The sequence below is a fragment of the Brassica oleracea genome, chromosome C8 (assembly GCF_000695525.1).
Source record: "Brassica oleracea var. oleracea cultivar TO1000 chromosome C8, BOL, whole genome shotgun sequence".
Lineage (NCBI taxonomy): Eukaryota > Viridiplantae > Streptophyta > Magnoliopsida > Brassicales > Brassicaceae > Brassica > Brassica oleracea.
This window is the reverse complement of record NC_027755.1, coordinates 36,116,373-36,132,836: the sequence shown is the minus strand read 5'-3', so window position 1 is coordinate 36,132,836 and position 16,464 is coordinate 36,116,373. Positions and strand designations below refer to the sequence as shown.

The 16,464-nt window shown below is 37.0% G+C and overlaps 3 protein-coding genes across 3 annotated transcripts; all 3 read left to right on the top strand.

Annotated features, from left to right (window-relative positions):
* Positions 1 to 6,338: 6,338 nt before the first annotated feature.
* LOC106310813 (putative RING-H2 finger protein ATL12) lies at positions 6,339 to 7,751 on the top strand. The gene has a single exon (XM_013748038.1). It carries the CDS (start codon positions 6,400 to 6,402, stop codon positions 7,618 to 7,620), a length of 1,221 nt encoding a protein of 406 aa, XP_013603492.1. The 5' UTR covers positions 6,339 to 6,399; the 3' UTR covers positions 7,621 to 7,751.
* A 1,024-nt stretch (positions 7,752 to 8,775) lies between these two features.
* On the top strand, positions 8,776 to 13,743 carry LOC106307903 (50S ribosomal protein L4-like). The gene is given in 10 exon segments (XM_013744994.1): positions 8,776 to 8,870; positions 9,017 to 9,119; positions 9,121 to 9,144; positions 9,251 to 9,368; positions 9,562 to 9,710; positions 9,811 to 9,918; positions 9,972 to 10,091; positions 10,159 to 10,332; positions 10,420 to 10,565; positions 13,538 to 13,743. Coding segments are annotated over 8 exon segments (867 nt in total). The 5' UTR covers positions 8,776 to 8,870; positions 9,017 to 9,047; the 3' UTR covers positions 10,522 to 10,565; positions 13,538 to 13,743.
* Positions 10,573 to 13,056, top strand: LOC106309293. The gene is made up of 5 exons (XM_013746336.1): positions 10,573 to 10,744; positions 11,858 to 11,912; positions 11,995 to 12,094; positions 12,232 to 12,528; positions 12,664 to 13,056. The coding sequence occupies exons 3-5, from the start codon at positions 12,077 to 12,079 to the stop codon at positions 13,054 to 13,056; spliced, it is 708 nt and encodes a 235-aa protein (XP_013601790.1). The 5' UTR covers positions 10,573 to 10,744; positions 11,858 to 11,912; positions 11,995 to 12,076.
* Positions 13,744 to 16,464: the final 2,721 nt, after the last annotated feature.

Sequence of the window (16,464 nt, the reverse complement as noted above, 5' to 3'; positions counted from 1 at the left end):
CACGCTGACAAAACATAAAGTTGACATCTCTTTTTCTTCTTTTGCTTTGTGGATTTGATTCTCACGAGATTTTATACAGTTCTAAAATCAATATAATAGTCGTTTCTTAAATGTTTTGTAGTTTATCGATATGTCCAACCACGAACACGAGAATTACAAAGATGCCACACCTTTTCTCGCCCGGCCTGCCTGCTACAAACGCTCGAGGGAAGAATCGCGTTTTTTACCTTGCCACATCTCAAAATCACTAATCGCAGTCTCTTCCGTTCATTTTTGCTAACAGGATCAAATAAATCCTTTTTTTAGGTGATACATACCAGTAAATGAACAAATGACAACAGTCTAGAAATTTCGTGATGTGTTATTGAGTGGATGAATTATAACTTAGATACAACTGGGAATCAAACAAAAAAGGAAACTAATAAATTCTCAATCTCTTAAAGAATATATACAGTGATATGTAATAGGCAATATGGTTTATAGAAAAGATATGCGTAAGATATTTGTGTGTTTTGGAGGATACTAGGACTTGGAGACTATGGTTTAACAATTAACAATCCCATCCAAACTTCAAAGTTTCACAGATAGAGAGGACAAAAGCATTTTTAATCAAGTTCTTCTAGGGCCAGTGCCGGTCCTCGGATATTTAAAATTTGGGCCCTTAAACAATATATAAATAATTCAATTTAAACAAACTAATATTTTTATGATATATATACCTATACCATAAGCAAGATTTTATGAAAGTTCATTTCAATCAAACAAACATAAAAATTAAATAACAAACAGTTGAAAATATTTCAGTCTTGTATCTCGTGAATTGTGTTTCTGAAGTAGATACATTTAATTAGAATTTTTTTTTAATTAATTCGCATATTAAAATGATAGGTAAACTCCATGTTCAAATCACATAATCAACCATATACGCTCAAAGAGGGGTGCCGTCACGATTTTGATCAAATCGGAAAAAATGCGGGTTAAAAAAAACGTGAAATTTTGTTGATATTTGGCTCGAAAACGTGTTATAAACATATGCTTTGCCATTTAGATGCTAATTACAGTTGATTAAGTGATTAAATCGGCGGAAACGGAGTTGAAAATCAATGGTGACCATGTAAACGCACGTGAAAAAATAGATCTGTAAAAAAGAAAGTAGGCAAAATTACATTTTTGTCCTTACTTAATGTAAATCAGTAAAATTAAGTAGACGTTTGAAATGGGATTCAAACTCGTCACTGGTTGGTAAACCAACGAAACATTAACCACTCTGCTATTGAGAAACAGTTTTCATTATCTAAAACATATATATACATAAAAAACAAAAATGTAATATCAATTAGATATAACATTTTAAAATACTTTAAATAAAATCTCATTATTCCATGATTTTCGTGAGAATTGTAATCGGAGATTTTATTTTAGTTATTTTAAAATAAAAAAACTAACTAGCCCTCTTGTATGATCTACTCATTAATAATCAGTAATAACTAATAACTTACCCTTTTTAAAAAGAAAACATAAAAAGGACTTACGTAGCGTTTTAAAATTCATTGACGATCATTTTGTAGAGTCATCATATTTTCATGATTTACATTAAGATGATAAGTTTTTTTCTTTTTGAGAAAGGGCCTCTAAATGATAAGAGCATCTTTAACGCATGAACCCCATTTAGAAGTTCTTATTTTTTTTTTAATTTTTTTTGTCTGATTAAAAAAAAGTTAAAAAAGAAACAATCGCTGACCGTTATGTGTTACTAGGATCTACAAACAGTAAAAATTTAGTAACTGAAGCAACCGTTTCTTTTTTTCTTACGTGGGATCTGCGTGTCAGTGGTTTTATAAACAGTTGAAAAATCCTCCATTTTTACCTGCGTCAAAGATGCTCTCCCGTTAAAAAGTATTAAGTAATTGGATCGAATAGTAATATAAGTTGGGAGTAGGGGTGTTCAATCCGGATATCGATTCGGTTTAGGTTCGATTTTTTTCGGTTTTCGGTATTTCGATTAGTAAAATATAACTACCATTCTAAATCCATATTTACTTCGGTTCGATTCGTTTTATATACCGTCGGTTTTCGGTTTATTCGGTTTTATACCAAAAAACATAATTATTTAGTTTGAGATCATATTATATGAATTTTAGAGTCATATTGTCAACACAGTCATTTATTAAAAATATATTACATGTTCAAATAAATGAACAAAAAAAGTAAAAATGCTTCTACCATCAAATAAAATAATCAAATCTATAACTAAAATCAAAGCTTGAAATTTTGAAAATAAAAATATGAAACAAAAGAGAAACACGAAAGAAAAGTTTTTCTACTTCCATATTTAGTGTTCATTAAAGTCATGTTTTTTCAATTGAACACGAAACTCTGAATGTTTATGGATAAGAAAAAAGTTGTGAAATTTTTTCACTAATTATTGTCCATCAAATTTATAATCTTCATATTAATTTAGTGAAGACTAAAATAAAGCAAAAAGATCAAAAGAAGACTTAGAAAATAAGATGTCTGAATTGCGATTAATTGTTATTTAATTATAGTTCAAGTGTTGTACAAATTAAGGATCTTTATTACTATAAAATTATGGTCAGAGTTATTAACACAAATTTAACTTATGTAACAAATAGATTTTCATGTATTGTTATAAAATAGATACATATTTAATTGCATGTTTCTACTTTTAATCGGTTTTGTTCGGTTTATTCGGTTTAATCGGTTATATACCAAACCATATCCAAATCCTACGGTTTTTATAAAATTATATCCATTCGGTTTATATAGTATATACCAAAACCAAACCATATTGTCTATTTCGGTTCGGTTCGGTTCGGTACGGTTTGGTTTTACCGTATTGAACAGCCCTAGTTGGGAGCATCGTCATCCCGATCAATTCAAATTGGAAAACCGTTGACAAGTAGTATAATACGGTATATCTGTATATGTTATACTACAAACAAGCTTTTTGTTATAATACAATCTTTTTGGAAACCGTTGACAATTTGCATAGTATATAGTTATACAATTCATTATAAAACTTACTTGCCAGTTGCCACTATTTTGTTAGCTTGTTAAAACATTTGTTGACATAACAATTTACATATTTCGAACAAGTTAAGTTGCTTTTTTTTTTGCTATGAACTTTTCTGTATTATTGTATTCTATGAACTTTTCTCTATTATTGTATTTCTGATTTTCTCTATTGATGTTCAAAAGTATGTTTGTTAACGATGTTGATTTTATACCTGAACATTTTAAACATGTATTTTGCTTAGATGTTATTGCCAGTTTAACACGCATATTTTTCATTGTAATAATTAGAAACAATTGTGTATTTATTTTTTATTGTTAAAAGTAAACGTATCAGGAAAAAAAATTGTGAGGGATTATTCAATTATTAGAAATATATGTATAGTTTTCACATTAGAGTATTTAATCAACCAATTGCTGAAAAAAAAAATCTGCATTTGACAGAAACTTGGAGACTCATTCAATCATTAACAACCCAAGACGTGATCTAATATCTACACTAGTTGTAGGTTGTATAACCCAACAAAATTTATAAATAATATAGAGATAGTGGTGGTTGTTTAGCATTGCAAAACTCAAAAGACTCTTATTTGCAACAAAATGAATGGTGAAAAGGAGAAGAGGTCGCGCCAAGATGCCGTCGTCTCTCTGATCCTGCTCATCCTCACACCCTTTGCCGCCGAGACAACCCTCGTCCTTCACTATGCTTTAGATGCGGCCCTGTAAATGAGAATGATGAGGACTATGACTGGAATAACATTCATTACTACTGTGAGATCTGCAAGCTCGTGTTCCACGAAGACTGTTACATGTTCCCACAAGGTACGCGACATCCTTATCACCCCCACCACCCAATCTACATGACCATTCGGTTTTCGGAAACCAGAATGGAATCATTCAAATACGGTGCGACCGAAATGGCCAGTTTCTTAACGGCTCTTGAGACCACGTCAACGCCCATGCTTGACGAGAATGCTGTTTTTGAAACCCACAACGCATGCCATTGGTGTGGAAACGTGCTTGGTTTAATGTTTTTCCGTTGTCTTGATTGTGATTTTAGTCTAGGCGCTGAGTGCATGTGGCAAGATCCTCCCTTTACGATTATAAATTCAGGGAGCCATGAACATCCTCTCACTTTATTTCCTAGACCACTCACAGAACCTTGTAGTAGTGTTTGTGTATTGGGCGGAAACATGGAAGTAGGTTATGCTTGTGATCCATGTAACTACTTAGTCCATCTAAAATGCATCCAGCCACCACAAGCCATACATCAAGACCATCCCGCTGATACTTCATCTCTTCCACCACCTACACGAAGGCGTTGGTATCCATATAGAGCTTTGTCTGTGTGTGCGCCCTTTAAGTTTATGCCTGGAAGAATATTGTGGTTATTTTATCGCAGCTATGTATATGTATTGAGCGTCTGTGTGTGTGCGTCTGCTTGAAGTTTATGGCTGGAAGAATATTGTGAGTACAATTTTATCTCAGCTATGAATATCATTTTGTGTCTAGACAGAGATGTTCCTGATCATGATGATATCATGTTTCAAAACTATGTTTTTTCATCAATGTTTTGTTATTTTGTTTGTTAGACGTCAAATTAATTTTTTTCTTGGTGTAATTGTATTCATCATATTTGAAGGAATTTGAAACTGTAAGAGCATTTTCCATCACTTAAATATGTTACTGAGCTGATGCCAGAGAACACTGATGAAGATTATAGAGAAGTGATGCCTCATGGAACATGAAAGTAGATGAACTAGCTAAACTACTGCCAAATGTTAGTGTATAATGTGGTCGGGTCATCATTATCAGAAAGGTGTAGTGTAATTTTGAGGGAAATATATTTTAGATATTTAGAAATGAAAGACATAAATAGTAAATACTTGCATTATATTCGAGTGAACTAGGGGTGAGCCTTTCGGCTTAAATATGGATTCGGTTTGGTTTGGTTTGTTTGAGTCTACGAAAGCTTTAACAAAAGTCAACCCAAATTAGTTTGGTTTGACTTGTGTTCGATTTGGCTTGTGTTGAGTTTATGGTTTGGTTTGAATTTGGCTTGGTTTGTGTTCGGTTTGATTTTATTTGTGTTTGTTCAGTTCAGCCGAGTTGGTTTTTAGTTTTGTTCTAGTTCGGTTACAAAAATATAATTTATATAACAAATCATTATTTGACACTAATTTCTTCATATTTAAACGTAAAGCCAAACATCACAATAAAATGTAGAAGATATAATCTAATAATTTTATATATTATCTCCGAACCTAATATAAATATCATAGGTAGCTTTTAGGTTTTGATAATAGTGTTTGAGATTCATATTTCTTTATTTTTTTTGTTTGTTGTTTCTTTTTTATGAACCATTATTTTCTTTTTATTCTTCGTTTTTAATCATTTTCAGCCAATTCATAGATTAAAAAAAGAACGTATAATCAAATCGTTATCTAAATAGAAATTCACACAAACTAGTGAAACATATTATATAGACCTTTAACTCATATATACCAGTTAGTATCTAATATCATGTATACTAATATTTCTTACATAACGTAAACAAACTATTAACATTTCAGTTTGGTTTAAAATCAAACCAAACTGAATTATTTGGGTTGATAAAAGGTTTAACCAAATGGTTGAGACATATACTTTGGAATTGGCTCGATCGGTTTGGTTGGTTTGTTCGGTTGGCTTTTTTGCCCAATCCCCAAAGTCAACAATTAATTTAGATTTTTTCCTATGAATCATAGATTTAAAATAGAAAAATAAAATTTTGGGTGATTTGACAACTAAAATCTTAACTTTAAGGAGTAAAAAGTACGTGGTAATTTCAATAAACATGTTATTTTCTCCGCAAGTCAAATGTCTAAAGATTTATTTTCACAAATATCCATATATAAAGTTCATATTCATTCACCTTCACTTGTATTCCAACAATTCCTTAATTAGTCTTGTGCTTTTTTGTGTTAATAATAATTCCTTAGTTAATACTTAATCACCGGCGAGAACCAATGCTTTTCAGAGACATTTTTTTTCTTACGACGAACATATTTTATTATTCAGACTTGAGGTGATCTGGATAAACATACCGGAACAGAACAACAAACAATAAAACAAACTTTTCAGAGATATCATATAAGTAACAAATAGTATATCACATTTTAACTTATTCCACATATTCTTTACCTTTTAATGAATACCACCGTATAATTCATGCCTCAATGACATCAATAGTGATGTCACGTTGATAATAGATTTATAATTGGGTCTAAATCAAAACATGTTTGTCATTATCTCTCTCTCTCTCTCTCAATTTGTAGATTGAATAAAACCAAAACTTCAAGAAAACGACTTTTGAGTTCTCAAACGATGAATCCACCAAAAGCAATCTCCACGCTCTTCTTCTCCATCTTCTTCTTCTTAGATTATGTCTCCGCTCAATCTCCTCCTCCTCCTCCTCCTCCTTTTCTGTACGCAGCCAACGGCCTCTTTCAGCCAAGTTTAGCCATCATCACGGGAGTGTTCTCCATCGTCTTCACACTCACCTTCGTTCTCCTCATCTACGCCAAATGCTTCCACAACGATCTCAGATCGGAGACCTACGAAGACGGAGAGATACGACGACTAGATCGTCTATGGCAAGGACTCTTCAGCCAATCTTCTCGATTATCAGGTCTCGACAAAGCAGCAATCGAGTCTCTTCCCTTTTTCAGATTCTCTGCTTTGAAAGGATCGAAACAAGGGCTTGAATGTTCTGTTTGTTTGTCTAAATTTGAAGATGTTGAGATTCTTAGGCTTCTGCCTAAATGCAAACACGCTTTTCATATAGAGTGTATTGATGAGTGGCTTGAGCAGCACGCTACGTGCCCTTTGTGTAGAAACAGAGTCTCCATTGAGGACGAGCTCTCTGTTTTTGGTGGTGGTAGTAACAATAGTATGAGAATCATGAGTCAGTTGTCTGAGTCTAGAGAGGAAGAATCGAGCATGGAGGTTTACGTCGAACGCGAAGAAGGAATCAGAGACGGGTCTTCGAGATTCAGCAGCTTCCGGAAGATACTCAACTTTGGTAAAAACGATAACTCGTTGTCGCTTGTGGAACAAGGTAACGAGAAATGTCTGCACAAGTTCAATCACAGGATTGTTGTTTCAGATGCTGTGTTTAAGAACCGTTGGAGTAATGTGACTCCAGCTGATTTGACGTTTTGGACATCGAACATGTTGAGTTCGACGTCAAGCGACAGATTCTCGTCGGTGGATCGAGTGCAGAGAGGTGACTTGCGTGACAAGGAAGAGATTGATATGAAGAGAATGGTTGATAACAAAGATTCTACTAGAAGATCGGTTTCTGAGATCACGGCTGTTCCTAGACTCAGCGTTGTTACAACAGCGGCTAGAGAAAACGCGGTTGGTGGAAGCAACAGCGGTTTGGACGCTTCTACAGCCTCCACATCGAGAAGTGATGTGATTGCTGCGATGGAGGAAAGAAGACGAAGGATGTGGTTGCCGATTGCTAGAAAAACAGCACAGTGGTTTGTTAACAGAGAGAAAAAGAACGAAATAAAAACGACAGGACAAGATCTTAACGTTTAGTTTTCTTTTAAAGGTCGTTGACAATTTGAAGTTATTTTTACAGAGATAATTAAGCGTGCTGAATAAGATTAGACTTAATGCTTGGTGTTTATGACTTTGTTGTACATACATTGTGGATTGATTATGAAGAAAGTTTTGGCCAATGGTGATATACATTTATTAAATTGGATTTATTTGATTTTTGAGTAGTATACATATATATATATATATATATATTACAGAACACAGGCAAAACTTAGTGATACACATTTGTCTGATCATATCTTTGTGTAGATAACCAGACACACCTGTCGGAATTATTTTGTAGGATTTCCGAGTAAATAGTAGTATAAGAAACTAGTATACTAGTACTATTGTTAGAAAACATGTAAGCCACTAAGTTTCCATACGTTTAGTTTTTAATTAGCAGATGATTTGCCGTGGGATCTATAATCAATATACACATTCTTAATAGAATTATATCGTTCTCCTCTGTGTATTGTTATCCACTCTAGAATAAAGTGTTGGATAGAAAATAAAAATCGAGTAGCCCAAAAGTTGGCATGTAGAGTACTTGAAAGTTATATGGTTCTGCAGTGCATGTTCATTCATCTTCTCTTTTTTTTCTTCCGCCAAAATTTATTTTTATTAATCAAACGGGCCAAGCCCAATCGGACGAAGCCCAAGTACACCAAATACCAAACAAAAAGCCCACATATACAACGGGCTACAACATTAACGGCCGAAGCCCAAATAAACTAAACGGCCCAAAGGCCCAAACATTGAAACCGGACAGATTGATCTAGGCGCGCGACAAAGAGGCTGGGATTTGAACACGTGTAAGAATCTGGGCCATTAGTATGACACGCGTCACCCGCCGACTTGACCGAAATCTCTTCGCACAGCCGCCGGAACTTGCCACCGACAAACTCGTTTCACCGGAGCTCAGAAACTGAAGAGCCTCCAACGAAACCATAGTCATTCTACGCCGCTCTGTCTTCACGCAGGAGAGTTCCATGTTCATTCATCTTCTCAGCCAGTACAAAACTAGAGGTGATGGTGATATATACAACTATTTACACCACACAATCAAAATATCCTTACTCTCTCATGAAACATAGAGCAAATATAAATTGACAAATGAGACAAAACACACCAAAACACATGTAAACCTTCCCCGTTTCGAAAACCACACTCTTACTAAAACCTTGATAGTACTCGCCGTTCTTCTTCTTCTTCCTCACCGTCAATCATCGCCGCTCGTGTGACCGGTTAGTTTTCTTCTTCTTATCTCAGTGTATTTACATTTCGAGTTTCTCGAGAAAATTTGGACGAGGATGTACTCATATTATCTACTCATGAGATTCTGGTTTTTGCGTTTATCGACTAGATTGAGAAATTGGATTTGGAATTGTAGATGAGCAGTTAGGGGTTTCTTCTCGAAAGATATGGCTGCTGCTTCAATCACAAGAAGAATTGTCCGCACTTTTGGATCCTTTTCAGCATCTGGAAATGGTTTAAAGCTCTCTTCCTTGTGATCTCAAGGTTTGTGTTTACTTACATCACTGAGTTCCCTTTTTTTTTTTTTTTTTTTTTTTTTTTTTTTTTTTTTGTTGATTTCATTATTTTTTGTGTTATCTATCAAATGCAGTGTGGAATAAGTTTGGTTTCCAACCGAAAGCACTCCACTTCTATCTTGACTCCTGATGACAAATTTCCTTATGATTTACTTGCTAAGAAGACGGTCATTACACCAGACCGAACCATAGGTATGCTGTTATTAACATTCATCCAACTACCGTTTGAATAAATATGTACATACTTTGGCTGAGTATGCATAGATTTTGATTAGCAATGTTCTGCGCGTGCGTGTTATGTGCTCACTTCTTTCTGATTGCGCTTCAGTCATGATACAATGATGTTTTCCTTATTAATCTGGTCTCGTATTGATGCTTTCCGCAGGACAATATCAAGACTTGGTTATTCCGGTCACAAATTTTCAGAACGAAGACAAAGGTTTCATGGTTTTAGCTGGTGATGTCTTTGATGTTCCAATTAGGAAAGATATCATTCACCACGTCGTGAGATGGCAGCTTGCCAAACGCCAGCAGGTAAAACTCTAGTTGATTATCTCACAAATCACAATGTCCTAATTAGTCATATAAGTAAAACAGTCAATAAGTCTGACTCATTTGGTGGATGGATGTTTAGGGAACTCACTCGACCAAAACAATAAGTGAGGTTAGCGGAACTGGTAGAAAGCCATGGAACCAGAAGGGTACAGGCCGAGCTAGACATGGTACACTGCGTGGCCCCCAGGTAAATTTCAAAACTGTTCTTCTCTGATGGACTTTTTTACTGAAACCGCTTAGTTCCGAGGTGGTTGTGTGATGCATGGGCCCAAACCAAGAAGCCATGCGATAAAGATGAATAAGCAGGTCCGAAGGCTTGGTCTGAAGATAGCAATCTCAGCTCGAGCCGCAGAAGGAAAAGTAAGCTCCTGATTTTCGTTATTACTGGTCAGCTTGTATCCGCTAATGTTTTGCGAGAACTACGCAGCTCCTGGTGTTTGATGAAATGGCATTGCCAACGCATAAAACGAAGAACATTGTGAACTATTACAATCAAATGGAGAACACGAAGAAAGTACTCGTTGTAGAAGGTGGGCCTATCGATGAGAAGCTGAAGCTAGCCACCCAGAATCTCCACTACGTCAACATACTCCCATCAATAGTGAGTTACATATTAATACCCGTCGGTGGTTTTTACTTGATAAACCGGCTAGCGAATCTTGAATCTTGTTTATGCGATGCTTTGCAGGGGCTTAACGTTTACAGCATTTTGCTTCACGACACGCTTGTGATGTCCCGTGATGCTGTGAATAAGATCATTGAGCGTATGCACACTCCCATTAACCGTTAAAGAGACAACAATGTCTTCAAATAGCATTCCCAATAAGACACTAGGGTGCTGTTCGTTTGGTTGCCGCAGGTACCGGCGGCAGCGGCAGCGTCAACATTCGGCGTCAACTCCTGTTCGTTTCGTTGCCGCAGACAGCTGCGTCTGACGCCGCGTCCGAACGCCGCGTCCTGCGGCTGACGCCGATAAAACCTGCGGTCGCGACATAAAACCTGCGGCCAATAAGGTAATTTACTATTTTACCCTTACTATGTTTTAGTATTTACAAAAAACCTAAACCTAAACTTGACGCAGTCGGGGAAAGTGACGCAGCTCCATCTCTATCTCTCTCTCTCGATCTCCATTCCTAGAACCAGTGAAGATCTTGAGAGCTCTCTCCATCTCAAGCTCTCTCTCCATCTCGAGCTCCCTCCATCTCAACCTCTCTCTCCATCTCGAGCTCTCTCCATCTCGGGCTCTCTCTCCGTCACGAGCTGTATCCATCTCAGGCTCTCTGGCTCTCCCTCTGTCACGATCTGTCTCCATCTCGGGCTGTCTCTCTTCTCTGAAGAAAACCCATCTCCGATCTCATCTCCAAGCTCTCTTACCCATCTCCGATCTCATCTCGAAGCTCTCTTACCCATCTCTGATCTCATCTCCAAACTCTCTCTTCTCCGAGCTCATCTCATCTCCAAGCTCTCTCTTCTCCTTTTCTCGTTGAGGTACGTTTGATGCTAGTCAAATAGAGTTTCAACATTCTGATTATTTGAATCTCTGATGATTGTTTGATGCTCCCTAGTGAGTCTTTTTGTGATATATCTTTGGTTTCATTGTGAAAGAGGCCTAGCTGTAACTCCCTTTCTTTACCTTCATGGTTCCATTGCTGGTCTGTTCTTTTAATATAAACGATGGGTTGTCTTCTGAGTGTAGCTTTTGGGGTTTCTAAATTTAAAGTGCAGGCTACAAAAACATCCTATTGTAGTTAGTACGTATTGGTTTACGAGTCTGCACTCATGGGGAAGCTTAAAGGGTTGCTTCTTAGTATTAAATTGTTTTAAGAAGTTAACATATGCCGAGTCAAGTAGAAGTTAAATTGTTTCTGTTTCCTGGAACATTGTTGGAACGTTGTTTGGTCTTATTTGGAGAAAGTAGACGGCTTGACTTGATTTTTCAATTTTTTAATAATTTGTGTGTGTTTAGGGAACACTCAACGTATGCTTCAAACTGTGGATTGTGAATGATTTTTATTTATGCTTTTCTTCCATATTTGTTTAAAATTTATAAAGTATTTATTGATCATAAGATCTTATGTGTTTTGATTCATTGATCATAAGCTCCATTTCTCTGCATCTTTTTGCAGGCTCTCTCATTTCAGGCTCCATTGATCTCAGGTTTGCTCAGACCTAGTGGAAAAGGTGACTAACAAGTGCAAATATATTTTACTACTTGTTCCAAAACGTGAACACATTGCTTATTCTCTTTTTTTTTTTTTTGCAGACTCAGATCTTCTCAAGCTCATTCTCTCAAGCTCAGACCCTCTCAAACTCACTCTCTACTGCTGTTCCTCTCACTTTTTAAGATGTCGACGTCAAAAGATGTAAGTTTCTCTCACACTAGTCTTAATGCTTGTATTGAACTGTCTTTAGGTTGTATGGAACTGTCTTTAGGCTGTATGGAACTGTCTTTAGGTCTTTTAGGTCGTATGCTTAAGGGTCTTGCTTTGGTGTGTTTTAGAATTGGAAACCTGAGGAAACTAGGTATTTTTTCCAACTCTACGCGGAAGAGAGAAGAAAAGGAAATAAGGTTGGTCAGCAAATGAATAAAGTAGGAAAAAAGAACATCATGGATGCGTTTGAGCTGAGGTTTAAGAAGGGATTTTCCGATTGGAAGAGGGACTACAAGAACAAGTACGACAGCAGCAGAAAAAAATACATCAGGATTAGGATGCTGACTCAGAACAGGACAGGACTTGGGTATGATAACATGGGAAGGATCGACATGTCAGATGATTGGTGGAAAGAGCGCGAAAGGGTCAGTTTCTCATTTTCTCTTTTGTGAACTTAGCTGTTAAAATGTACTTGTGTTGAAATAATTGAGCTTATTAGAAGTTTGTGACTGATTCTATCACTGATTTTATCACTGACTTACTCTTTCTGTGTTATATAGGAGTGTCCAGGAATTAGAAAAGCCTTCTGCAAAGAAATTGATAACATGGATATGTTTGAAGCAGAATTTGGTGGTGTAGTAGTTACTGGAGCAGAAGGTTGGAGTGCTCAACATGGAGAAGCAAGCTTGAATTCGAGAGTTGGTGGAGATATTGCTGAGGATGAAGCTGATTCTCAGCCAGCAGCAGAGACAGAAACCCAGGGCCAAGCTCCTCGCCAAACTCAACCAGCAGCTCAGACTCATTCTGGAGGTTCAAGAGCAAAACGAAGGCGTAAGGAGAAAGATGTGGCTGTGGAGGCATGTGAAAAAAGGACAGCTGCTCTTGAAGTGAAGAATATGCTAGCAAAACAATTGATGGAGCGTGAACAACCATTCAGTGTTGAGACCGTATAATTGACCAAAAAATTATTATCAAGTAAACATAATATTTTAATGGATGTAAATATGTTTAAACTACACTTGATTTATTTAAATACAATTTTATAAAAAAATTAAAATAAATCTGAAAAAATGAAAATAGCCGCTGCGTCTGTCAAACGAACAACCCAAAAATCTGCTTCCTGCGGTAGCGTCGGCGTCGACCTCAACTTCGTGCGTCTTCTAAACGAACAATAATCTGCGGCAGCGTCTGCGAAACGAACAACAACTGTTTTCATTGACGCTGCCGCCGCCGCCGACGCAGACGCTGCCGCTGACGCCGAAACCTGCAGCAACCAAACGAACAGGGCTTATATAAATATACATCTTAATATCGGGGTTTCCTTCATTTGTGTTTCATCTGATTGTTTGGAACTCAAACATATCAAAATACTCACTTTAAGAGTTACAAAAAATACTCACTTATATCTTGGTCCGCATCGTAATAAGACACTAGATCACAAGGAAGACAGCTCCAAGAAATTCCGCGTGTAGTTGCTGTACCGGCAATTTATATCGGTTATATGTACTGGTTATGTACTGGTGGTAATCTCCTCCATGGCTTGATCAGTTCATTGTTTGTTAGCTTTTTGTTTGGTTTTGCAATCTCACATTGCAAAGATATAGTTTTTTTTTTTGGTAGCCACTATTCTTCCTATTTTATGGACGTTTGTACCCGTTTTTATAAGTGGCTATTGAATAGGTTTTGAAATTTACTCTATAGTTTTTATAACGTAGTGTTATTTATTTAAAATTTTGTTTTCAAATCTAGTGCTATTGGCTTGTCACATAATTCATATTTTCAAAAACTAACAAACATATTTATGAACATAAAAATAGTGAGAAAGGACTTACCGTCGGCATTCCTACAATTTTTTCCTCTCAACGAGATAATCTGACGAAACATGTTCTTCATGAGTCTGTCGGAGAAGACAGACGGATATGGCCGTCGGGAGTTTTATGCTTTTCTTTTGTAGTGTCCTTAAAATCATAGATAAGCTTTCTGTTTTTACGATCTTGATGGTAGCTCGTCTCGCAACACTCAAGCCAATACTTTTTCAGAAAAAAATTCCCGCAAGCATTATAAAATAGTTTTTCGTTTTTACAAAGAATGATGTGCTACGTGATGAAGATTATGAAAGGTATAGGTGATGAAGTTGTTGCTGAACTTGAATAAGTCATGATATTTTTTCTTTTGAGAAAAATGTCTTGATATATTGGTCGTGAACGATGGCCGATGAGCGATGGACAAATTATAGTCATTGGAACATCCAGAACTTGGGGTGCAAGGATAAAATTTTGTCCAATGTGGGAATGAGAGTTGATTCTGGTGTACATGATCCCCCGTAGAACCGGTTCTGAGTCTTTGTGTAGGAAACAGCAAGACTAATAGGTTGTTTTTGCATGATGGAAACGTCTAGTTGTCTTCAAACATATTTTTTTCTAAGCTCAACTTACACACACTGTCACATTAGGGGAATTCAGCAATTTCACAGCTCAAATTCTTGTACTACGTCTTATACTAGTTCATGTAGCATTTCACGAACTAGTAATTAGGAATACATCTTCAAAGCAATCATAACTATAAACAAAAAAAATGGGAAAGGAGTAACCATTTGTAAACTAGAAGTCTCAAAACCGAGATTAGTACGGTTCAAATCCCTTCTTAATGATTCACAGAGAGTACACTAAAGTTACATATTGAAAACTGGGTCTGATTTTGGTTATACAAATACTAAAGGACCGCATGCTTGGTTCGAATGGGCTCAGGGCCGGACATGTTTTCTTGTCATCTTTGATATTCTGCTCCGCAAACTAGTTCATGGCTCTATTTAAAGCTTCGTTTACAGCTTCTTTTCATGGTCTGATCCACTGGAAGGCGCACCTTGGAGGAATCCAATGGAAGGCGCACAATGGCTTCCTTGAAGTTGTGGGATTGATATAAACTTGGGGTTGCATCGATATTCGATAGTGGGTCCAAATTTCTTTGTAATGTGGGTCAAAAAATTCATATGTGTATAAGTATATGTTGTATATGTCTATGTAGATGTGGAGTTCATTATTTTGTGGAGAACCCCACCTTTAAGGTTCTTAAAACAAAGTTTTTAGAGCATGATTAACCCGGGGTTCTTAGGATGAGGTTTTTAGCGGAATTTAAGAAACTGTTTCTTAACTTTTAACTAAAAAGGCTAAGAACCGGTTCTTAAAGTTCTTTTCTTAACTTCCGCTAAGAACCCCACTCTAAGAACCCCATGTTAATCATGGTCTTAGAACCTTAAAAGTGGGGTTCTCCACAAAATAATGGACCCCACACATACATACACATATACAACATATATTTATACACATGAATTTTTATAACTCCAATGGGTAGAGCCCCCCATTAGAGGTGCTCAGAACACCTTTAACCCTGGTTTTCAAGGGGTTCTTAAGGGGTGTGGTCTCCACAAAAAACTAAAACCCATCTCTTCCTCTTCTTCTGCAAGAGGCAAGTTTGGTGTAGTTTTTGTACTGTTCGCGGGCTCCACTGACACGTGGTGGCTCGCGATTGATTAATTTTAAATTTTTTTTTTTAAATCAGACAAAAAAGAGAAAAAAAACTCTAATGGGTTCTTATGGTTAAAGATGCTCTTAGATTCAGATAAAAGATGTAAAAAGAAAGAGCAGAATAGGAGTTGAACCCTAGATTAGGGGTGTCAGAGCATCCTTATCGGTGTCTTTAATGACACCTCTTAGCACTAAATGAAAAAAAAGAAAAAAAAAAGGAAAGCTTGGATATGCCTCTTGCGTAAAGGCCGTGAAGGGTTGCCTCTTAGTGCCACACGTCAACTCTGGATAGGCTCTCGGATCGGTTACGCGTTAAACGCGTTGAAGTCTCTCTCTCATTCTCTCTCTCTCTCTCTCTCTCTCGAAATGTCTCTCTATCGACGAAAGGCGATTCGCCGTCTACTTCGGTGGATCTTGGCGGCGACGTCTCAACCGGTGATCTCTTATCGGCGACGTCCCTGTCTCTCTCTCGCTCTCTCTCGGTGGTTCTCTTTGGCTCTCTCTCGGTGGTTCTCTGTCTCTGTCTCTCTCGGTGGTTCTCTCTCTCTCTCTCAGTGGGTCTCCTCGAGGCAACGGAGCTCTCCTTCGGTGGCTCTTCTCAGAGACGTCTCCTTCGGTGTCTCTTATCGGTGACGTCTCTCTTTGTCGCTATCTCTCTTTCTCTGTGGTTCTCTCTCTCTCTCTCTCCTGGTGGTTCTCCTCTAAAGGTAAGCGGTTGTTGTGTTCCTCTTGATTATGCATGTCTTAATCATGTATATTATTGGTCTGATAGGTTGTTTTCTATGTAGTTTGTTGGAACTCTTCGGATCCGTCTCTCGGTGGATCATCTCCTCGAAG

Bases quoted from the DNA above. Each gene is read 5' to 3' on its own strand.
- LOC106310813 (XM_013748038.1), top strand. From the start codon at position 6,400: ATGAATCCACCAAAAGCAATCTCCACGCTCTTCTTCTCCATCTTCTTC.
- LOC106309293 (XM_013746336.1), top strand. The intron at 12,529-12,663 runs GTCAGTTTCTCA...TGTGTTATATAG, and splicing joins GGTGGAAAGAGCGCGAAAGG to GAGTGTCCAGGAATTAGAAA.